The 25938-nt window shown below is 41.2% G+C and overlaps 1 protein-coding gene across 1 annotated transcript; it reads left to right on the top strand.

The window, feature by feature from the left end:
* The first annotated feature begins 14165 nt into the window (after window positions 1-14165).
* LOC147449686 (uncharacterized) lies at window positions 14166-14621 on the top strand. The gene has a single exon (XM_086521618.1). It carries the CDS (start codon window positions 14166-14168, stop codon window positions 14619-14621), a length of 456 nt encoding a protein of 151 aa, XP_086377744.1.
* Window positions 14622-25938: the final 11317 nt, after the last annotated feature.

Genomic DNA, 25938 nt, shown 5'->3' with positions numbered 1-25938 from the left:
AAGCCATGCTTTCAAAACATGGTAAGGTTTTTGCATTTGAACCGCATGAGGTAGGATGTGTTGACCATTTTGTTGTTGTGCCTATGATAATCTTCACTATCCCTCATGTACTTTGGAACCTGCTTCTGATTTTGAGTCCAAAGGCTCATGTGCCAAAGCTAATTGAGTTACTTAATGAGAAGATAAAGATGGGTATTTTGGAGCCTTGTTGTGATCCATATTCAAATAGGTGATTTACAGTGAGCAAGATCACAATAAAAAATGTGGGTACACGACCAAATTGTGGATGAGTTTGCTGAGGCTTTTGCAGGAAAGGCAATCTATTCTATGGGGGATCTTTACTCATGGTACAATCAGTTCCAACTAGCTAATGAAAGCAAGGACTTGACAACATGAGGACACCATTGGGTTTGGTAAGAATGTGTACCCTACCTGAGGGAAGAACCAACTCGGTTGCACATATGATGAATGGGATGAAAGAAAGATGAAGCTTTGGATTTGAGGGGGTGCCGCAAATTTGTGGCAAACCATATTGATGATTGTGGCAGGATCTTATCTAGGTTGGAGGAAGTTAATCTTACATTGTCAGGCCAAAAGTCTATCTTTGGAGTCAATGAAGTGCTGATTGTAGGACATATGTGTGGAGCTTATGGTTGAAGACCTTGTGCTAGTAAAGGTGGATGTAATTCAAAGGATGAAGGAGACATGTACTAGTGTCACGGAGGTTCCGAAGGTTTTTGGGTGCTAGCTAGCCTTTGCCTATTAGAGATAGAGATATGAGACTACATATATTACTTCATGGCAAGAGCTCTCTCAAGATCTCTATTTGCACTAGACTTTTGACTTGTGCACGTTGACCATAGTGCACTAGACATTTACACGTGCATACTAGAGGCACTTTTCCTCCCCTGGGTTTTTCCCTCTGGATATCCAAGTTTGACACCCTAGGTTAGGGTTTTCAATTTTATTTTGTTAAAATAAGAGTTCTTCTCATGTTGACACACCTCTAGAAGGTGTATTGCTTTGTAAACTATATGTTTTCTGATGCAGCATTGAGTTGATTTGGAGACTATCTTCATACAAGGATCCACTCTCATCATGACTAGTGAGGTGTACTATTTCCATTGCTTTTTCATATTGTGCATTGTATTTCATTTGCTTTGCTACTTGTTGATGGTTTATGATAATTTATGCATGTCTAAAGTCATGATTCGACTTGCCAGTTAACAAGTATGTAAATGAACATTGCTAGTGATTTATGCGAGTTAATTGATTTAGAGTTTAGCTTAATTTTAGTGCCTTTAAGTAGGTCAATGAATTTAGGTTAGCTATGGCACTTAATTTTCTAGCTCAGTTAATGATATTATCTTTGAAATGGTAGAGACTTTAGTCGTGTCTTGTAAAAGTTTAGTCTTTTATAGCCTATGCAACATGACATGTGACACTGTTTACATGCATTTAAATGTTTAAATTTTAAAAAAGAAAAAAGAAAGATACCTTTGGGGTCATGCTTTTTGATTTGGAAAATAAAAAAAGGTTATGTATTTCTTTCTTAGACTCTCTTTGAATGGTCTGACTTCTCATCATTTGCTTCTTATATAGGCTCTAGAGAGTCTTCGATGTCATGAAATTGGTTGTACTCTTTTATTAGCTAAGTCCCTTGTGTACTATCACATTCTGAAGTTTGTGAGGTATCTTCATTTCTCAAGTCACTACTAGAAATATTCCCGACTGACACTTTATCCTAAACACGTAAGCACTCGACTTTTGTTTCTATTTCTCAAACGGAGGAATCATTGGGTTTTGTGGCATGGTCTTCTCTTGTCAAGATACTGATCACAAAATTTTGTTGCGATGATCTCATTGAGACATATTTCTAAAGTGGCCAAATTTTGTCTCCACTCTATAGGCTCTAAGGTCGCTTCTAGAAATGGCTCTGGTATGTAAGCCAAATCCTTGAAAGATCTATCTACTTTGCAGTCTAGAGGCCAAAATTTGTGTCCACTCTAGAGGCTCTAAGGTCGCTTCTAGAAATGGCTCTGGTATGTAATCCAAATCCTTGAAAGATCTATCTACTTTGCAGTCTCATCCATAATTTTGTTCTGCATTTAACCATGCTGGTATTTTTGTTTCGGCTATTGTGGCTAATTCAAATTCTTCCACGTTAATTTTTTGGACATCTTGATAACTAATGTCTCTCATGTTTATCCTTGTAAGAGTTTACATTTGTCTAAGGTACAAATAATAATAACCCCAATCTTGGGCCATCTTCAATTGTCGCATGAAATGTTGTCCAAGTATGATACCATAATTATTCTTTGTTCCAAAATACTTGACATTGTCACGACTTGTTCTAGAACTCCTCTTGGTTTTCTATGTATTCGTCTGCTAATTGGAGCTCTATATAAGTTTTCCTTAGAGCTAGTTTTTCCCTTTCAATTTGTATCTCTTTTGTGGTGATTGCAACTCCCGCACCACAATCTAAGATAGCTATGGCTTTTACACCTTGGTATTCCAAAGGTAGTGTGGTGTTCTTATGGTGTTCCATTTTCTCCCTCATAGTAGTCTCCTACTTTATTTATTACGAGAGGAGTAGCATCTTCCTTAGGTTTTTTCATTCCCTTGAGTTCTTTTTGAAGGCTATCCTTTGGATTTTTCATGCCCATTTTACCCAAGCACTTGCTTACCTCTCTCCATATGTTTGGTTTGACTTTCAATAGCGTCGCAAGGGTGATTGCACATCACACTAGAGTAGATAGCAGATCTTGTAGACCTCCTAAATCTAGAATTGGCTTATGAGATTTCCGTTGGGATGGAAGGATCATGATGTCTGATTCTGCTTCGTAGGTTCCTAGATAAGAAGGTAGGGTTCTCATGGTTTCTATACAACTATCTACCAACTTTTATGAACCTATATCACCATATATCGATCTCATCTTAAATTCCAATGTCCTTTTTTCTAGATCGATTTCCTTGATTGGAGCTGATTGCAACATGTTTTTCCCATCCTTTGCATCTCTTATGGCTTCCCATAATTCCTTCAACCAAGTGTCCTCAACTTCTGATACTATTTGTGGTGGATGGCAAAGAGACTCATCTGTCGTGTTTTCAACTACTCCCTCATTAAGATTTTTCTCTATCAATTCCCCATGGCTATCAAGAGGCTTTGGGATATTTTGTTCTTGTGTTTTCACAAACCCTTCCTCAGATGTCTGAACTACTGGATCTCTTCTTTGTGTAGTGTCCTGCAAAACCAAAATTTTAGGTTGTTTCTTATTTGATCGAGTAGCTAGGTGTTCTAATTGACTATGCTCAAAAGGGAAGCTGATGTTGGTCTCAAAGCGAGAGGTGGAGAAAGTTTTTAGTAGATATCAAAAAAGCCAATGCATGGATAATCTCTCCATCAAGGGAGATTAGAAAGACAAGAGGAGGGGATTTGGGAAGGATGCAAAGTTCCAAAAATGAGGACGAGTGCTTTTCTTGCAGGATTCCAAAGAAGCTACGCATACAAGAATGAGATTGGATTAAAAGATACAAATTAAGAAGAAGTCTAGGAGCAATATGGCACCGCAAAAGGAAATGGTAGGGAGTAGTAAAAGTGAGCACACCTATGAAGAACATGGTGGAAATATCATATCAAACAAAATGACATGTGGATGATGCTCTTAATTGCATGCAGCCAGTAGGTTTTAAATGGGGCCTTCTTGGGCCTTTAAGCTACCCCAACTCTAATGATAGCGATTAAATAGTGGGGCAATGGGAGGAGCCCACGTGGACAAAAAGGTTGGGTCTATCCTCCCCTAATTTCTAGGTGTCAAACTTGGAGTCTAGGTTTTTCTATTTTGTAAAATGGACTAAAATTTTGCAAAATCTTCAATAATGTAAGATTTGAGCCCATATTTAAATCTAAACTATCCTGTTTGGAATGAATGGGCCACCCTCAAAAATTGGACTAGGCCCAAAAACACCCAACCCCTCATTACTCTCATTGAATGCAAGTTTTCCCTCCCTCTAGTCACTTGTCCTCTCTCTATACACCAGATTTGGACCTCTCTCTACAATCCAAAATCTTGGTTTTCACTCTCTCTCTACATGGAATAGTACCTTTTTGGCCTCCTCTCTCTCAAATCTACCTTCCTTTTCCCTCCAAAGCCTAGTTATGAGTTTCTGGCACCTTTTTGGCCATAGAAAGCTTGGAACACATACCATTTTGCCTTCCTTGATCCCTTACTCTCATGCCGGTACTTTCTCTCCCACTTTCTTCTTGATCCATTCCTCTCATGCTAGCTTGCATTCTCCACTTTCAACTTGGGGGCTCCCCGTACATCTTGTAGAGAGCAGAGCTTCAGCTTGTAGAGTGCGAGAAGATGGAACACAATGAGTCATAGATCTTGTTCAAGTGTGGACTCATTCTGTTGCAGCAACTAGCAAGATGACATCAGCCATTGGGTAACCACAAGCTTTGTGCAAGGCATGTGGGTTCCCATGCACCCAAGCACAAGGGGAGCTAAATAAACTCCACCATTGAAGTTTCTAATGACAAATACTTTGTGGGCATGGTGTTTGGATTGCACATATATTTTCCTATCTACATTTATGGAATGGGAGCCTCTAGAGACACTTTTGGGGACTTTTGAGGCTCACCACTTTGAGTTGGGCTCCTTGTTATATTCTAGATGCACTGCGTCAGAGCTTACAGAGAGGTACATCTTCTTTTATGATGCAGAGTACATAGTTTTGATGACAAGAAACGAGTGTGGGTCATTGAGGACACTTATTCTCCCTAATCTATTTGATGGTGATTGGCCAATGCCTGACAATACTTCTATGTTTGCGTGAGTCCATTGTGAACCTTTGAATGCTCTTAACTTGTGTCTGTGGTGTCTAAACTAAGTTTTGACACTAAATTTTTAAAATTTCACTTTGCACCAATTTACAAGTAAATCGATCAGATTGTAAATCGATCGAAGCCATCGATTTACACAGTAAATCGTTTGTATTTTTAAATTGGTCAAGTTCATCAATTTACTCATTAAATCGGTTGAGGCTTCAAATCAATCTGTTCTTTAAATCGGTCATTATTGTAAATCGATCAGAGTCATCGATTTACACAGTAAATCGATCGAGGCTTCAAATCGATCTGTTCTTCAAATCGACAAAATCTGTAAATTGGTGGAACTTTTGTAAATTGATCTGTGTTATAAATCGTCTTAATTTCTAAATCAATCAAGTGCTTCCATAAAAGTTATAAATCGATACTTTTGTAAATCGACCTGATTTTCAAATCGGTCAGTTTTGTAAATTGGTTTGTTTAGTAAATCGACCACTTCTGAAATTGGACACTTATGCATAGCATTGATAATTGCTAAGAGCAAGCGAGCTTAGGCTCGACTTACATCACACAGTTTCATTTGACAGCAAGCAAGAAGGCTAGGAACAGGACAAGGGTGACGTTCTTCAAGAAGGAAGCTGTAAGTGCAAGCCATCCAGGTAGCTGTTTAGCCTTCAATTGCAAGTTCAATTCATGGTTGTAAGATCAGGCAAGGTAATAGTGCCAGGAGGGCACGCTGAGAGTAGACCATCGACGGACAAGAGTGTATATCAGCCCTCTAGGCTTGAAACTATCTGGGAAGGGAGTTATGTGAGTGATACCTCCTCATAGATGGATATGTCGACCCATACTAATGACTCACATGGAAACCCTAGCAATAAAGCTGGAACTTCTTTGAAGTTCGCCATGTTTTTGGAGTTTGTTAAGATAAACCAGCACGGGGCTCAAATCTATAAGGATCCTCTCATGAGATTTGTGGTTAAGGTGGAAGATCGTTTAAGTGACTTTCAAAGACGACCAAGAGTCAACTACCGCTACGTAGATACTGAAGGATGTCTATACTTGGTGGTTACAGACTATAAAAGAGTAGATAAGTGGCGAAAACTAGTAGATACTAGGGGTAAGTCCTTAGAATTGCCTAAGGCACCCCCCAAAGTATCTAGATTGGCAGGATTTAGAGTGGTCAACTCTTTGCATGTAAAGAGAGTTCCAACAGACAATCCAAACATGGCTCTCTATTACAGAGATGATGAGGATGGAACTCAAATTTTTTACGAAAAAGAGTTTCCTTTCAAAGTCCAAGCAGATGAGGAGAAAATACTCTATGTATTTTTTAAAGAGGAATTAATAGACCCAGTTATCGCAAAGTTTGTGGATAGGGCTGGTGTCGAGTATGAGCTAGTATTGGGACCAGGCTTGATGCAGCATACGCTTCAAGGCATCCCCATTACCATTGCTCTCTCATATATAATTCCTATAGCCAAACCTAGAGTCTCAAATGACCCACCTAGGGCTCATGTTAGTCAAGAAGGATCAGGTTCACACTATGAATCCACAAGAATTAGTGAGGACTCCTATAGCCAAACCTAGAGTCTCAAATGACCCACCTAGGACTCATGTTAGTCAAGAAGGATCAGGTTCACACATTATGAATCCACAAGGATCAGTGAGGCATGAGCCAAGAGGAACTGTCACTTGGATGGAACCTCCAAAGAGTGAGCCATTGAGTCGAACAGGCCATTCAGGCTTGCACCACATAGGGACTACTGTGAGCAAAGAGAGCTCAAGGAAGGTACGACCATCGTAGTTTTAGAAATGGATACGAAAGTATGATGGATAGGGCGATCCTTATGATTACCTGGCATCATTTAAACAAGTACTCAGGGCGGAACAAGTGGTAGACTTTCACACCCAGTATGAAGGATTTGGCTTGACCTTGGAAGGGAAGGCCTTATCTTGGTTTCAAATGTTAGAAGCAGAAAAAGACTCAAAGTTTGAGCAAGTAGAAGAGGGTTTCATGATGGTCTTCTCAAAAATGGGAATCAAACATAACATTGTTGCTCAAATATACAACTTCAAATAGAAACCACATGAAACCGTGAGAGATTGTGCAAATAGAACGAGACAATACATCTCAAGATGTCTTGCGAGAGAGATCCCAAGTCCGGAAAGACAAGTCTCTTTATTCCTTGAAGGTCTATCTAACAAGGCTCTTTATGTGAGCTTGTATAGCAAGAAGCATAGGACTCTTAACGAGTGTATTCAAGATGCTATTGACTTAGATGACAATTGTGATATCTTTGGCAATACATCTTCTCATAAGGTGGGATCGAAAAATTCCATTGTTAAATCAAGTGAAATGGGAAGTTCGAACCATCCAAACTCTGCTGAAGCCATATCGGAAGAGGTCATGAAACGAATGAACCTAGCTATGAGGCAACCTCAGCGTCAACCGCAAATGAGAGTACCAAGACAGGTAGAACTTGCCTTAGTAAGGCCAGCAAACAAGTGGTGCGGCATTGAAAACAAATATAATAATCATGAGACACATGAGTGTTACTATCGTCATAGATATAACAATCCAGTGTATGCTCAACCCACACCAAGGGCTTACGCTAGTGAAGCTCCACCACCCAGATACCAGATTAATCTAGAACTAGGGATAAACCCTCAAGGTGACAAACCAGAGCCTGTATTAGGGCCACAGCCTCCCTTACCAGGGGCTACAGCTCAAGTACTAGTGAGGTTTGCTCAGCCCAATGAGATTAACGAAGAAACTGCATTGATACTCAATTCTCCCTATTATACGGAAGAACCATATGAACCATATTCGGGAATACCTGAAGATATGCCAGCAAGTGGTTCGACGAGTGTGGTCTCCTTTCAACCTGAAGAAGATAAGTTAGTATGAATCAAAACACACTGTGGTTCATTACTAACAATGTGAGAAACACTCAATGAAAGTCAAGAGATGGGGGATTCTATAACTATGGAAGTCTAGATCATTGGGCTCAAGAATGTCCAGATTCTCATCCACCAGTGGCACCTTTAAGACGTATGTGTGAGGGATGTGGAATCAAGCATTTTTTGCAAGATTGTCCTAAGGTGCAAGAAGGTAAAGGACCCATAACGCCGATGAAGGTAGTGGGAGTCATTCCATCACCTAATCAAAGTTCAACAGAAGAAGGCGAACCAATAAATGCAAAGGAGCCTGTGATACCTATTAGGATAGTGACAAGAGCTCAAGCCCAAAAGAAAAACTCAAATATGAAGCAGAACCAAACACAGAGAATGAAACAGAACAGGAAACTGAAAAGAAAGTAGAAGCTGAAACATCTTCTGTCTCAGTAAGAAGAAACTCTTGGAAGGCCAGAAGACTGAGAAGACAAAAGAAAACCACGAAGGAAAAAGAAGAGACAGCCCAGAGAGCGCTAAAGAGTGATGAACAAGAATCTAGAGAGAGAGGCTCAGTATTGGTGGACAAGGTTTTTGAACCTCTAAAATGCCATGCTTGAAGCCTATGAAGCTAGATTAAAAACAAATCAAACCCTAGAAGAAAGATGGAAACAATCTCTTCTAGAGAAATGGCACAGTCTCTTCTAGAGAAACAAGTTCCTGGACAAAGGACACCATCAATAACTGAAATGAAACCACCTAAAGAGAATCTAAACTCAAGCGAGAACTTAAAAGAGACACATCACCTGGTTCAAGGGGAGAGACCAATGAAACAAAACGTGGAGCCAAATGCTAAAGAGCGAGAGCTGGATACTCGTGTAGCACCTGATTCGAATGAGGCGGAGACTATCAGAGTACCAGAAGTCAAAGAAGATTGGCCTAACTAGTTGTGGAAAGCCATATGAAACACAAAAGTCTGTAGCCTGACATCAAAGTCTGCTCCACTTGAAACTGTTTATGAGCACATGCAAATGACTGAACATGATCTAGAATCTTTGTAAGGGGATGTGGGATCGCAGAGATCTGTAGAAAGTAAGGCTCCATCTCTCAGAACACTTCCTTCATTCATAGGGGAGTCAGAACATGGATTAGTAGTTAAGAAACTTTCTTTTCAAAGAAAGCTTTCATCCAATGAGTTAGCCATGGCTAACTTACGGGAACTCATGACTACCCCTGTTCATTGTACGATCCCATTGGTGGACTTGCTTAAGTTAAGGCCGACAATGTGGAAAGATTTGGGTCTATGCTTAGAAAGTTGGGGATACGGGATCCTGACAATCTCCTGAAGCAAGATCAAGATGACACAAAAGCAGTGGAAAAATCGATTAAACATGTTCCTATTAATAAAGTTGGGGACTATTGTGAAGGTGAAGATGGAAACACCACTCTACCGGTGTAATATGCGGGAGTGAAAACACTTGTGATATTAGATAGTGGAGCGAGATTAGCCATTGTAACCAAGAACTTATGGGAACAGTGGGGTAAACCAACCATTCGAAAAACGCGAATGAAGCTACAGTTGGTTGATGGATACTCAGAGAGACCTTTAGGACTCCTTGAGAAAGTCGTTGTCTCTTCATGCAGAATTGAGTATGAACATACCTTTGCAATAGTGGATTTTGGTAAAAAGACTAATTTTGACATCATATTGGGACGTCCTTTCATGCGATAGCTCAAAATGATTCAAGATTGGGGCTATAACCATCTCTACTTGAGACAAGTAAATGCAATAACGAGAATAAATCTAAAGGATTACTCCTATAGGGATGTGACAAAAACCCCAATAAGGGAGTTTGACTCTACCACAATAAGAGGAACTGACTTGCCTCCATGGTCAAGTGGAAACACTCACCTATGGATGTGAAGAGCTTCATAATGTGGAAGTTTAAAAAGAGAGGAGAGTAATTTAGATAGAGATGAAGAGGATAAGGACTACATTCCTGACCCTTTTCCAGAAGAGCTTTTTGAACCTCTCGAGTGGATGCAAATGTTAGCTACCATGGAGGTTTGCACAAATGAAACCACTCCCACTAAGTTTGTGGATGATGAGAGCTATGATTGTGCACCAATTTGGATGATACAAACTATCATGCCGGATCCACCACACCAATGCAAAAAAGAACCCCTCTTAATTAGCCGAACTGTGTTGGCACCAATAGAGGATCAAGAGGTGTTAAGTATGGAGCCTGATTTACCCTTGTAATTTTCTTTGGTAAAAGCGCACATTTGTAAGGCCCCCATTATGAGGAGAAGCCATCGTGCGTGAAGGAAAATCACTCACCAGAAACCAAAATTTTCACGGACAAGAATCAGGGGCAACTTTAAAGGCCTCGGGGGCGGAGGCCCCCGAGACTTTTTTTTTCTCCAGAATATTCTTTTTCGCCGGAATATTATGGCCGGCCGGCGGCCGGAAAGTGGTCGGAAAACAACCGGTCGGTTGGCCGGTGGCCGGTAGCCAATGGCCGGTGGTCGGAAGTCAATGGCCGGTGGTCGGTGGTCGGAAGTCAATGGCCGGTGGCCGGTGGCCGAATTCAAAAGCTGACTTGTCTTCTCAAGGGCGGCCACACATGGGCGGATTGGAGGGTCCAATTTGGACTTATTCGCACAAGGGCGGCTACACATGGCTGTCTCTCATAAGAGAGGGCAGCCCTTTTGGCCTATAAAAGGAGGCCATTTCTACACACATTTCATAGTGTGAAGTTGATGCAACAAGGTGAGTGTGAGGTGGTGAGAGTGAAGCAAGGTGGGAGCTCCATTAAGGGTATAATCCCTTTGTAAACTACTTCTTGTTTTGAAGTACTAAAGCCATTGAGTGGCTACTTTCCCGTGGACGTAGCCCACATTGGGTGAACCACGTATATCGTGTGTACTCTCTCTCTCTCTCTCTACTCTATAATCTCGTGTATATAAATCTGTCTCTCTCCATTAAGTAATCTACTCAATTATCTATTTAGCTACGTCTTATTTCCTAACAAGAGGAAGAGTCACAAGACCTCACAAAAGAGTTTAAAGCGTTAGGAATCAAAGATAAAATCTCAGTCCAAGATTTAACTCTTTCCTCAGAAGACCCTGAAGTCTTCTATGATGCAGAACCGGAGATGGAGCCAGAAGATGTAGACTCTAGTGACCGTGAGAGTGAACTAGACTACAGCAAGGTTGTAAAGCCAACGTGCGAAGTCTTTTTTGACTTTTTGAACCAAAAATTGAGAAGGCAGCATAGGTATGCCCAAAAACGAGCTAAAAAACGTCAAGGGGCTAGACCAAACCCAATGCCTCGAATCAAAAACAAGACTCACTACCTTCAGTTAGTAAATGCTCATGATTGCATCAAGGATAAAGTCACAACGGTTACTTGACTCAAGTAGTGGGAGTGCGAAAAGGGAAAAAGAGATCAAAAAAGGGGGTAGTGAAAAAAACCTTCCAGAAGATGAAACCCTTAAATCTGACAAAACACAATCAACCAAATCCAAAATGTCACGGTTGGAAATAAAACAAAAATACAAGACTTTGAAACAAACTCCAAAGTATGTGTGGACGATGGAGTTTGAAAGTTCTGATTCTGAAAAAGAAGATGAAATACAAGTACCTCCACACTACAAAAGATACACGGTGCAGGACCGTCAAATACTATTGCAAGCACCTGACAGAGATAAATCTCAAACGGGAGTATCGTATGATAGTCTTGAAGACACCAAGCGAATAGATTTAGCAAAATGAGGGGAGGAACCGAAACCAGTGTATATTGCTACGGACCTTACCCGTGAAGAGAAAGACTATTTGATAGCAACCCTCCGAGAATATCGAGATGTATTTGTTTAGTCTTACAAACATTTGAAAGGGGTAGATCCTTCCATCTGTCAGCATACAATACCCTTAAGAGAGGACGCAAAGCCAAGTAGATATAAATCAAGGAAGAGATAGATAAATTTAAGGATGTTGAGTTTATTTATGAAATTGAATACACGGAATGGGTTTCTCCTATTGTGGTAGTACCCAAAAAGAATGGAAATCTACGTGTGTGTCTGTTAATCTCAAAAAAGTAAATGCAACTACCATAAGAGACAATTATCCTCTCCCTATCACAGAACATGTGCTAGAAAGAGTGGCAGGCAAGGAAGCTTTTAGTTTCCTAGATGGATTCTCTGGATACAACCAAGTGTCTATTGCTCTTAGAGATCAACACAAGACGGCATTTGCTACAGAATGGGGCATTTATGCCTTTAGAAAAATGCCTTTTGGGTTGACTAATGCCCCCTCCACCTTCTAGAGATTGATGTCTCATGCCTTTAAAGAGTATTTGAGGGACTTTTTGGAAATCTATATGGATGACCTATGTGTTCACTCAATTATTTGGATGGACCATGTAGAACATTTAAAGAAAGTTTTTGAGAAGTGTAGGACCTACAACATACGCCTAAACCCTGAAAAGTGCACTTTCATGGTTAGACAAGGAAAATTTTTGGGGCATATTGTCTCAAAAAACAACATTTCAACGAATCTAGAGAAGATCAAAGTGATTGTGGAGCTGCCAAGGCCATTCAATGCGATGCAAGTGCAATCCTTTATGGGACACTACGGCTATTATAGACGATTTATCTATATGTATGCAGTGATTGCAAAGCCTATGTACGCTCTCATTACGATTTTCATTTGGACAGATGAATGTGAAATCTCCTTTCAGAAACTCAAAAAAACTCTAACGAATGCACCAATCCTAAAGGCACCGGATTGGAAGAAGATCTTTCATGTGCATGCAAATGCTTCTAGTTTTGCTATTGGTTGCATATTGGATCAGTCGGGTGAAGGAAAAATTGATTTTCCTATTTTCTATGCTAGTAGGCAATTGAATACGACAGAAAAGAATTATACAACCACGGAACAAGAAGTTCTAGGTATGATATATGCTGTAAAGAAGTTTCGGCATTATCTATTGGCAAATCAATTTGTGTTCTTTGTTGATCATCAAGCCTTACTATACTTGGTGAATAATCCATGTAACAATGGTCGAATAGTAAGATGGTTTCTTATCTTACTAGAATTTGACTTTACAGTGGTTGTAAAGAAGGCACTAGGCATTAGAGAGCATATCATTTATCGCAAATAACCAATGGAGAGGCTCCTGATGGTGCAGATGATGATTTGCTAGATGCCAATTTGTTCAATATTGAATAGTTCCAAGATGGTTTGAATGAATGATTCCTTTTCTTTCAATGGAAATCTAGAATCAGGAGTTACACCCAACAGAAACATCTAGTATAATTCAACAAACTTATCGCTATCAACTAATAGCAGGTAGATTGTATCGCCAAGGCAAAGACCAAATCTTGTGATTGTGTATAGATCCTAGTGAATATGAACACTACTTGCGTAGTGCACATATTCCTATGACGGATCTTCACTTTTCCCTTGATCGAATGGTAAAATGAATAGAAAGATAGAAGTATATTGGCCTACGATGCATACGGATACAAATAATTTTATCAAAAATTATTTGTCCTGTCAACAAAGGCCTCCCATACCCTATGCTACCTTGTTTCAAATAACAGTAGCACCTAAATGGAGTAAGTACATTGTTGACTATTTGACGGCTTGTACTTTACCCGAACATGCTAATAGGGCGCGATGTAAAGCTATTGAAATTGAAGCCCAAGAATACGTCATCATTGAAAATTAGCTCTACAAAAGGGGCAAGGATCAACAATTGAGACTATGTGCAGTAGAACAAGAATATGTTTTCATCTTACAGCAAGCTCATGTAGGGCAAGCCGAAGACCACAGCGAAAGCTATAATGATGTCAGGTCTTTGGTGGCCAACATTGTTTAGTGATGCTAAGGAGTTTGTAAAGAGATGTAATGAATGCCAAAGGGCGAAACCACCGATCAAAAGAGATAGCATGCCATTACGACCCATGATGGGAGCGAGGACTTTTGCTCAGTGGAGAATTGATTTTGTTGGCCCGATAAAGCCACCCGCTTACAAAACTCATGCTCAATAATCATAGTGGCAACAGACTATCTGACCAAGTGGGTAGAAGGGAAAGCGACAATGACAAATGATGCTCGGACGACTGCTAAGTTCTTGTATGAGTTTGTTTTTACAAGATACGGGCTACCTATTGAAATAGTAAGTGATAGAGAAACACATTTTGTTAAGGAAACCATTGAATATCTTTTAGATGGATTCATGGTGATTCATAGAAAGTGAGCTCCTTATCATCCTCAGGCCAATGGTCAAGCGGAAAGCAATAACAAGATTTTGTGTGCTACCCTTTCCAAAATAGTCAGCGAATCCAAAGTGGATTGAGAAATGAAATTGCATTCGGCAATTTGGGCTTATCGTGTTGCTTATAAAACAAGCATAAGAACTACACCCTTCAACATGGTGTATGGATTAGATGCCATTTTGCCCATAGAATTTCTTATTCCAACATTGCGGGTTGCAAAGACCTTAACCTGGAATGGCCATGAGTTATCCAATAGGATTGAACAACTTAAGGAACTAGGAGAGACACAAATTCGAGCACTAGCAGGCATGTATGCACTTAAACGCAGTCAGAAACAGTTTCACGATCAAAAAATCATCTCCAAAGAGTTTCAGGAAGGTGATTTGGTATTGGCCTACACTTTGAAACAACACACTTCCAAGCTCACCAAGAGGGGTCAAGGTCCATATGTAATTGACGCACTTTCTCCGAGTGGTGCAGTGAAATTAGCCACCTTGGATGGTGAACCTATGGCTAATTGGATAAGTGGTAGTCACCTAAAGAAATACCATCTCACTCTCACACCGGAGATGATTGAGCAAATTCATCAAGCGAAAAAGCACAAACAATAGAAAGATATGATCAAAGAGCAGGATCAAGCGGAGGCTAAGCTGCGTAAGGAGAAATGCCGAACATAGCAAATGCAAACTTGCGAAAAATGCCTACGGGTAGTGTCGGCCATGTGCCAAATCTCAAACTTAGGCGAAGACGATCTAGATCAAGGGTTTCGGCTAGTAATTGTTGCTACATTTGGTAGTAACAATTTGGAATGTGAAGCGTTAGTAGATACAGGAGCATATGTAAATACAATTCCTTATGGCATATTTAAGGCTATTCCTGATATCACCTTGGTCCCTCACATAGGCTTTCTAGCGTCCTTTGTCAATGACCATGCAAATTATGTAGGCTATACTGATGTCCCGGTAATGATTCATGACATTCCATGTGCACATCGTTTTTATGTTATGGATGCTCACTTTGAATTGGAGACTGTGACATTAGGACAGCCTTGGCAAAGAAAGTACAAAGCATATCTGGATTGGAGTAATGATGGCGTTTACTTCGCAGTAGACAGAAGGGTCACTTATCAAAGTTTTCTCAAGGAAGATGAACTTGATAAGATCCCTACTGCCTTGAGAAATTCACAAGCTGCAACAGAACCTTCTTCAATCGAGGTGACACGGGAGTCCCCTCCAGTCCAATTCCTAACCCAAACAAGTTTACAACATGAAACACCAAAAACGGATGCTGAAACTACACTCATTGCGAAAGATGTTGACCCAAAAGCTGCTTCACCATCAACTGTATTGTCTTCACTACCACAACCCGCAACAACAAGATCAAGAAGGCGAACACAACTCATTTGGAGGCCCAAAACTACTCAAGGTAAAATTGATAACTTGACCAAATACAAGCAATAGATTACAACACCCTTGTCTGCAATGAGAGATTCTTCAAATGTCAACCAAACTCTTTGGGTGCATAAGGACTTGCTTCCTACCAACCGTAGAGGTCAATGCTTTATATGGAAGGCCAAAAGACCGCCAACGGGTTCCCTCAACAACACACGCAAAGGCTCTGTCATAGCTTCAAAACCAAGTCCAACAATAAAAGCCAATCTGCAAACCTCACAATGCTATGTCTGGAAGCCAGTTTAGGTTAAACAACCCACTAAATCACAGGAAAAAACACCAACAGGTCATGCTAAAAACATATGGTATGCAAAGGTTCACTACAATTATCACGAGATGTTCGTCAACCCTGTTCCGCACTCAAGGCGACCCCAACTCGGCAAGTTTGGAAGTGGATACCAAAAATGGTGAAGATTGCCCAACTAGAAGAGACTTCAACAAAGTCTATATAGTCTCAACCAGCAACTTCTACGACCATGAGACATCCTCCAACACTGCCACCAATGAAATCTACTGCAATAATTAAGGTATCACCCAAGCTAACTCCAATGCACAAAATAATTGCACCTTAGTCATCAGCAAAGCTTGGCATACGTCTCAAAGCTCTTGAACTTCAAGTTCAGTTGTTTGGGGTTGAATCATTGTTAATCCCACATCCCAAACGACTTCATAGGAAACCTCATAGCACATGCCCTTGAGCACGGTGCTCAAGACCCTCCGCTCGCATAGCATTGTGTTCTCCATGCATTTTCTTTTAGCATGGTAGGGCCCATTACATGGCCATGCATAGCACTATAATTTTTACCCATGCACTGCACATACTCCGCGTCAGGAGACGTTCTAGAGCAGGAGGGGGGAGACATAGCATGCAAAAAGTTCAAAAGAGCTTCATGGATCCAATCAGATCACCAGGATTGAAAGGATCAGCTTGTATATATTTAATATTTTAAAAAAAACTAAAAACTAAAAAATGAGTGAATTATTTTTCTGATTTTTGCTTCTTTTTGTTATATTTTTTGGAATTTTTTGTAAAGAACTAAAAATTTGTGTATTTTTATCAAGGGATTATTTTGTGGGATATAGTCTATAGTGCTTAGAGTATTGCACCTGGAAATTCAAAAATATTTTAAGAAAGTGCTAAGTATGTGGACAGCCGCTAAGGAGATTTTAAGAAGTTTTATTTACTTTTTAATCTTTAAAAGTTGTTATTTTTCTCCAAAATAATCTGCAAAAGGCTTAAAAAAAGAAGCCAACGGGACATGATTGCGGCATAATATTAATGTAGACAATATTTCCATATTATTTTCCTATTTTTAAGTATATTTTTTGACGGCGCTTGCAGTCACATAATTTTATAAAAACGGTGCACCTCCAAGCCAAACCAACGGAAGGAACAGACTATGACATAAAACATGGGTCCAGCCAGTCAAATAGGGGTTATGATGCAGTTTGGAAGATTGGTGAAGTTAGAACACGTAAAATAGGGACAGACGAGCCGGAAATAGAATTGGCCAGGTCAAAAATTCCTATATACTCACAAAAACCAAGTCATTTTCATTGTGTGACTTTGTGAGAGAGAGATTTTTATGCTCTAGCTTTCATCACGCACATTGCCTCCCGCACTCATCCACTTATAGAGACACCTCACACACATCTTGCCATACACCATTAGAGCACTCTCGAGCTTCCACAGCACCCACAGACACCAGCAGAGCATACGTAGCAACACGCCGACTTGGTACGGTCGGGTAGCCATCAGATAGCATGATGAGAGGTATGTGGCTACACCCTAAACTTGTCTACAACACATAAGAGGGACATGCAAGCAATAGAGACTCCCAATACCACCAAAAAACAATAAATCGATATAGAACCAAACGACAAGTTTCATTGATTTGCTCACACTTCAACTGACCAAATGGCAAAGTGACCTCACAAGTGTTCAGTATGGAGCCTGATTTACCCTTGTAATTTTCTATGGTAAAAGCGCACATTTGTAAGGCCCCCATTATGAGGAGAAGCCATCGTGTGTGAACGAAAATCACTCACCGAAAACCATAATTTTCACGGACAAGAATCAGGGGCAACTTTAGAGGCCTCGGGGGCGGAGGCCCCCGAGACTTTTTTTTTCGCCGGAATATTATGGCTAGACGGCGGCCGGAAAGTGGTCGGAAAACAACCGGTCGGTTGGCCGGTGGCCGGTAGTCAATGGCCGATGGCCGGTGGTCGGAAGTCAATGGCTGGTGGCCGAAAGTCAATGGCCGGTGGCCGAATTCAAAAGCGGACTTGTCTTCTCAAGGGAGGCCACACATGGGCGGATTGGAGGGTCCGATTTGGACTTATTCACACAAGGGCAGCTACACATGGCTGCCTCTCATAAGAGATGGCAACCCTTTTGGCCTATAAAAGGAGGCCATTTCTACACACATTTTATAGTGTGAAGTTGATGCAACAAGGTGAGTGTGAGGTGGTGAGAGTGAAGCAAGGCGGGAGCTCTATTAAGGGTTTAATCCCTTTGTAAACCACTTCTTCTTTTGAAGTGCTAAAGCCATTGAGTGGCTGCTTTCCCGTGGATGTAGCCCACATTGGGTGAACCACGTATATCGTGTGTACTCTCTCTCTCTCTCTCTCTCTCTCTCTACTCTATAATCTCTTGTGTGTGAAATCTATCTCTCTCCATTAAGTAATCTACTCAAAAATCTATTTAGCTACGTCTTATTTCCTAACAACTGTTATCAGAGCAAGGTTTGCTTGTAGCTAAATTATCTCAAGGAAAGGATTCCTTGAATTGAGTGGGAGTTATGGTGGAGAAAGGGAAGCTCAAGATTGAGAAGTTCAACGGCAAAAACTACCAACATTGGAAGATGCAGATTGAAGACTATCTCTACCAGAAGGACCTCTATTTGCCACTAGGCGGTCTTGCGAAGAAGCCCGCAACAATGGCAGATGAAGCATGGATTGTCCTTGATCGAAAGGCACTGGGAACAATCCGGTTAAGCTTGGCGTCAACGGTGGCCTTCAATGTTTCGGAGATGAAGACCACGGAGGACTTGATGAAATCACTTGACGACTTCTACGAGAAACCATCAGCATCCAATAAGGTATTTCTTATGAAGCGCTTGTTCAATCTAAAGATGGCAGAGAATGGTTCAGTTGCAGAACACCTAAATGACTTTAACACAAACATAAGTCAACTTCGATCAGTGAAAATCAATTTCGATGATGAAGTGCGAGCTCTCCTTATACTATCATCTCTACCGGATAGTTGGGACAGCCTTGTGATGGTTGTAAGTAATTCTATCTCTGGCACAAATACTCTTAAGTTTGATGATGTTGTGGGTGTTCTCCTAAGCGAGGAAATGCGAAGGAGAAGCACAGGAGAATCATCGAGTGCTGCACTATCAGTGGAAACAAGAGGAAGGCCTAAGGAGAGGTTCAAAAACCAAAAGGATCGTGATCGCTCAAGGCGGAGCAAGTCACGCACAAAGTCAGTTCTTGAATGTTGGAACTGCGGCAAGAAGGGCCACGTCAAGAAGGATTGCTGGTCCAAGAAGAAGAAGGAGACAGAGTCTCAAGACAACAAGCCAACATCGGAGGCCAATGTGGCAGGTAAAGTAGAGCAAGATGCTCTAATTCTCTCATTAGACAATGTGTCTAATTCCTGGATAGTAGATTCCGGGGCTTCATTCCATGAGACACCACACAAGCAACATTTCCAAGACTACACCAAAGGTAATTTTGGGTATGTATACTTGAGAGATGATGAAGCTTGTGAGATTGTCGGCAAAGGTACAGTTTCTGTCAAAATTGCTAACGGAAATGAATGGAAGCTTAAAGATGTTAGGCATGTTCCTTCTCTTCGCAAAAATTTGATCTCTACAAGACAATTGGACGATGAAGGTCACAACATTGCATTTGGAAACAAACGGTGGAAGATCTCAAAGGGATCTTTGGTGGTTGCCAAGGGAGAAAAAGTCGGTACACTTTACTTGTGTACTATTAGCACGCAACCTTCAGCTTGTGCAGCAACTACAGAAGTTGACAGTGCGGTGTGGCACTATTGACTTGGGCATATGAGTGCCAAAGGAATGCAAATCCTTCAAACAAAGAATCTTCTACCAGGTTTGAAAGAAGTGGACTTAGAGTTCTGTGAAGATTGTGTTTATGATAAACAAAAGAGGGTAAAATTTCAAAAATCAGGAAATGAAAGAAAAAATAAAAAACTTGAGTTGGTTCATTCTGATGTTTGGGGTCTTGCAAGTACACCATCACTTGGTGGCTCATTGTACTATGTAACATTCATAGACGATGCGACTAGAAAAACATGGGTTTATGTCATGAAGAATAAATCCGATGTATTTTCCATATTTCAAAGGTGGAAAGCCTTTGTGGAGAATGAAACAAGCACCAAGGTTAAATGCCTCAGATCCGACAATGGAGGTGAATATTGCAGCCAAGCTTTTGAAAGCTTTTGTGCTAGCAATGGCATTCGGAGGCAAAGGACAACCCCAAGGACACCTCAACAAAATGGGATTTCGGAAAGGATGAACAGGACAATCATGGAGCGAGCACGAAGCATGCGGCTACATGCAGGCCTACCGCTTGAGCTTTGGGCGGAAGCTGTAAGTATGACTGTGTACTTAATCAATCGGTCACCCTCAACGGCATTGGATGGGGGAGTTCCAGAAGAGGCATGGACAGGTAAACTGGTGAATTATGCATTTCTCAAAGTGTTTGGGTGTGAGGCTTTCATGCACATAGATAGAAGCCTAAGATCAAAGCTAGATGCAAAGTCCAAAAAGTGTTTCTTCATTGGCTATGGAGAAGGAGACTTTGGGTATCGTCTATGGAATCCTGAAGATGGTAAAATCTTAAGGAGTAGGGATGTAATTTTTAACAAACAAAATATGTACAAAGATTACTTGGAAAGAAAACAAACAAAAGAAACAGGTGATGAGTACATGGAGCTTGAGGACGGTGAAGACTCAAGGACTGCAAACGGTGACAATGTGCAACAATGTCAACCAAATGAGGAGCCTCAACCTATTCCCCGAAGATCTACAAGAGCAAGTAGACCTCCAGAAAGGTTTGTTCCTTCCTTCAACCATCTCTTGATCTCAGATTCTGGAGATCCGGAATCATACGAAGAAGCTATGCAACATGAATCCAAAGAAGAATGGACGAAGAGCATGCAAGTGGAGATGGACTCACTACATCGCAACCAAACATGGGAGTTGGTTGAGTTGCCTAAAGGTAAGCGGGCACTTCAAAACAAATGGGTGTACAAGGTGAAGGAAGAAGAAGGTGGGAAGAAAAGATACAAATCTAGGCTTGTGGTAAAAGGGTTTTCTCGAAAGAAAGGTATTGACTTCAATTAAATATTTTCTCGTGTTGTAAAAATGAACTCAATTAGGCTTGTCTTAAGCCTTGTGGCTGCTCATGATCTAAATCTCGAGCAAATGGATGTAAATACGGCATTCCCTCACGGTGACTTAGAGGAGGAAATCTACATGCTTCAACCAAAGGGGTATGAAGTAAAAGGTAAGGAGAAAATGGTTTGCAGATTAAAGAAGAGCTTGTATGGTTTAAAGCAAGCATCAAGACAATGGTACTTGAAGTTTGATCGATGGATGTTGGATCATGGATTCACAAGATGCAACTCGGATCACTGCGTCTACACGAAGAATTTGGGAGATGGGAAATTCATGATCCTAATGTTGTATGTTGATGACATGTTGATTGCAAGTGCTAACATGCAGGACATCAAAGACCTAAAAGAGGAGCTGTCCAAATCTTTTTCAATGAAAGATTTAGGTGCTGCAAAGAGGATACTTGGTATGAAAATATCAAGGGACAGGATGAAGAAGACAATAAAGCTATCTCAAGAAGATTACATCAAGAAGGTACTAGAAAGGTTTGCAATGCAAAATGCAAAACCAGTTTCTACACCTTTGGTTGGTCATTTTAAACTAACGAAGGATATGTGTCCAAAGACGCAAGAGGAGATAGCCTATATGTCTAAAGTTCCATATGCTGCAGCGGTAGGTTCTCTAGTGTATGCTATGGTCTGGACAAGGCCAGACATTGCACATGCAGTGGGAGTTGTGAGTAGGTTCATGGACAACCCAGGTAAAGAGCATTGGCAAGCTGTGAAGTGGATACTTAGGTATCTAAAAGGGACAACAACAAATGCTTTGTATTTTGGAGGAACTGATATTTTTCTAGAAGGGTATGCTGATGCAGATATGGCAGGTGACAAAGATACTCGAAGGAGCACTACTGGCTATGTGTTCACGGTTGGAGGCACAACAGTAAGCTGGGCTTCAAAGCTATAGAAAGTGGTTTCACTTTCTACCACGGAAGCAGAGTATGTAGCAATGACGGAGGCAAGCAAAGAAATTCTGTGGCTTCACAGATTCTTAGAAGAGCTTGGATTCAAACAAGACAATTGTGTCTTGTATAGTGATAGCCAAAGCGCTATCCATCTTGCGAAGAACTCAGCCTTTCATTCAAGGACAAAGTACATTGAGGTGAGATATCACTTCATACGCACTCTTTTGGAAGAGGGACAGCTAAAGCTAGGAAAGGTGCATACAAGTGAAAATCCTGCAGACATGTTTACAAAGGTGGTCAACAAGGAGAAGTTGAGCTTTTGCTCATCTTCAATCGGCATTCAAGGATAAGAAGCCAGAATGGAAAGCAGTCACATGTTTGGTTTGGAGATCAATCTCCAAGTGGGAGATTGTTAAGTATGGAGCCTGATTTACCCTTGTAATTTTCTGTGGTAAAAGCGCACATTTGTAAGGCCCCCATTATGAGGAGAAGCCATCGTGCGTGAACGAAAATCACTCACCGGAAACCAAAATTTTCACGGACAAGAATCAGGGGCAACTTTAGAGGCCTCGGGGGCGGAGGCCCCCGAGACTTTTTTTTTCGTCGGAATATTATGGCCGGACGGCGGCCGGAAAGTGGTCGGAAAACAACCGGTCGGTTGGACGGTGGCCGGTAGTCAATGGCCGATGGCCGGTGGCCGGAAGTCAATGGCCGGTGGCTGGTGGCCGAATTCAAAAGCGGACTTGTCTTCTCAAGGGCGGCCACACATGGGCGGATTGGAGGGTCCGATTTGGACTTATTCGCACAAGGGCGGCTACACATGGCTGCCTCTCATAAGAGATGGCAGCCCTTTTGGCCTATAAAAGGAGGCCATTTCTACACACATTTTATAGTGTGAAGTTGATGCAACAAGGTGAGTGTGAGGTGGTGAGAGTGAAGCAAGGCGGGAGCTCTATTAAAGGTTTAATCCCTTTGTAAACCACTTCTTCTTTTGAAGTGCTAAAGCCATTGAGTGGCTGCTTTCCCGTGGACGTAGCTCACATTGGGTGAACCACGTATATCGTGTGTACTCTCTCTCTCTCTCTCTCTCTCTCTCTCTCTCTCTACTCTATAATCTCTTGTGTGTGAAATCTATCTCTCTCCATTAAGTAATCTACTCAAAAATCTATTTAGCTACGTCTTATTTCCTAACAACTGGTATCAGAGCAAGGTTTGCTCGTAGCTAAATTATCTCAAAGAAAGGATTCCTTGAATTGAGTGGGAGTTATGGCGGAGGAAGGGAAGCTCAAGATTGAGAAGTTCAACGGCAAAAACTACCAACATTTCTACACACATTTTATAGTGTGAAGTTGATGCAACAAGGTGAGTGTGAGGTGGTGAGAGTGAAGCAAGGCGGGAGCTCTATTAAGGGTTTAATCCCTTTGTAAACCACTTCTTCTTTTAAAGTGCTAAAGCCATTGAGTGGCTGCTTTCCCATGGACGTAGCCCACATTGGGTGAACCACGTATATCGTGTGTACTCTCTCTCTCTCTCTCTCTCTCTCTCTCTCTCTACTCTATAATCTCTTGTGTGTGAAATCTATCTCTCTCCATTAAGTAATCTACTCAAAAATCTATTTAGCTACGTCTTATTTCCTAACAACAAGTACATATAGGGCTGTAAATTGACCATATCTGGAGAACCTGGTGGCAAGAAGTTCACCTAAAAAAAAAGCAATAAATTGGTCAAACAGTAAATCATTCACCAACATCGATTTACTACTAAATCGACCATGCAGTAAATCGGCCATGTCCATCGACTTACACAATAAATCGATGAGTTTGTAAATCGGTCATCTCCATCGATTTGACCATTAAATCGATCATTCTTTAAATTGGTCACGTGCATCGATTTGTTCAGTAAATGAACAAATCGATGTGTCAATAAATCGATCAAGTTATCAAATCGATCAAATGAGTAAATCAACCATCTTTATAAATCGATCTGATTTTTTAAATCGGTCAAAATAGCAAATTAATCAAATTTGTAAATCGATGCCGGGAGCCATTGCACAGTAAATTGATGCAGTGTAAACTAGCCAGAGAGTGTTACACAAAAATTTTGGAGGTCAAATTTTTGAACTGTAGGACATCTCAAGGCAAAAGATGCAGAGGATAAAAATACAGGGACACTAGCAGGGTCTAACACACTTACTCTCTAACCCTTTTTGATCTAACATGCACAAATAATACTCTAGTGTTTGGATTGATTGTTCTAACACAGGTCAAAAGAGAGAACGAAGTTCTGACCCAGATACTAAAGGCAAAAAGAAGATGCAAGTGGAGCCCGAAAATCCTTTCATGGTGCAAAGAGAGACTTCAGTACTGCAAGGTCTCACTTCAGAGCTCTTGGCAAGACACGACACTTTGATCTTCTGGCTAATAGTCAGCAACCCCAATCGTGAAACGATGGCGGTCATCAAACAACCAGAGTCCTTTCAGCAGCTTCTTTCTAGCCAGGAATCCGCAAAAGTGTTTGCCCACTTGGGACTCACTGGAATAAGCAAGTTGCCAATGAATGACATAGACATCCCTAGGGTATATGAGATGATGGAAAACCTATCGAGGATAGGACTCACAAGGAACCCTAAACCTGCAAGGAGAGCAGATGGAGGTAAATCTCACTGAAGAGGTAGTGGGCAAAGCACTGAAGTTACCTGCAAGTCCATATTTGGTGAGGGAAAGGCGAGCCAGACCTGTTTGAAAATCCTCGAAGACTGGCAACACCTACAGCCAAATGAAGAGCTCTGTACTGGCAGATCAGATACGGGTGGTACAACACATGTTCAAACTGCCAAATCAACAACGTCACACCATGCCAGATATTTCTTTTGCACATGCTGTGGATGAGGGAAGACTAAAGAAGGTCAATGCCAAGAAGAACTGGAGGCAGTTCTTCCACCAAGAAATATAAGACGCAGCCAAACAGAAGATACATCAGTAGTATCTTGAATGTGGAGAAATACCTCACAAGAATTGCATAATACCTTATTGGGGCTATTGACAACCTTCCAACCCCGGTCAGACCTCTAACCACAGGAGCATTAGCAAGTACCCCAACCAAGAAATAGAAGAAGGACTCAAAGAAGGAAAATTCCAAAGAAACGTCATCCACCACAACTCCCTCAGAGTTCAGGGCAGACACTGAAGAGGAAGAAGACACAGCCGGGGATTTGCTGGAAAAAATGCAACGCACAATTCACTCTACGGAGGAGTTGCTGAAGGAAAGAAAGTCCAAGGATTCCAGCCCTCCTGTACAAACCCCCATAATTGATGAAGAAGCCGAGTCTGAGGAGGAAGAAGAGAAGTTGGTGAGGAGGGAGCATAGAACCAAGCATCAAGATGAGACCATGACCTCAGACTACCAACCACCATTGGAAGAGGAGTTGCTGCTGCTGCAAGAAGAAAATCTACCAGAACCACCTGCTACCATGGAAAGCCCAATTCCTACTATAGAGTTGCCACTTAGGAAGCCACATGTGGACATTCCACCTCCTGCTCCAAAGATAGTTGATTACAAATATTCGGACTCTGAATCTTGGTCGGATCTCCCTTCGCCACTTCCCGAGATGATTATGTATGTATGTATACTATGTGTGCATCTTGTAATATTTAAGTGTAATTCTGTACTATGTGTGCATCTTGTAATATTTAAGTGTGATTGTGTATCTACACTATGCATGCATATTACAATGAAATAACACACATATACATACATACACATAGATAACATAGACGCAAACATACATGTGCATGTAATACAGTTGAACATGTGAAAATTGATGGATTTGTGCAATGAGAGAAGAGCACAGAGAGAGCAAGAGTGATAGTTTGATTGTGTTTATGTATTTTCAAGAGAGAGAGCAAGATAACAGATTTCATTGTGTTTATGTTTATGGAAGAGAGGGAGATGACGTGTGAAATTATTGTTGGGGTATAAAGCCCAATGTGGTTGCCTAGGTAAGTGGGCGGGCCGCTAGGTATGTACACATATTCTTTTGTAAAAACCTAATAAGAACTCACTATGCTCTACACATTACAGTAGAGCGAGTTCACCATATCGTCGTGCTCTTCTTCTCGCGCACTCTCTCGCGTCGCACTTCCGC

The sequence above is a fragment of the Adiantum capillus-veneris genome, chromosome 10 (assembly GCF_014529385.1).
Source record: "Adiantum capillus-veneris isolate H3 chromosome 10, ASM1452938v2, whole genome shotgun sequence".
NCBI classification, from domain to species: Eukaryota; Viridiplantae; Streptophyta; class Polypodiopsida; order Polypodiales; family Pteridaceae; genus Adiantum; species Adiantum capillus-veneris.
This window is presented reverse-complemented; position numbering and strand designations above follow the sequence as displayed.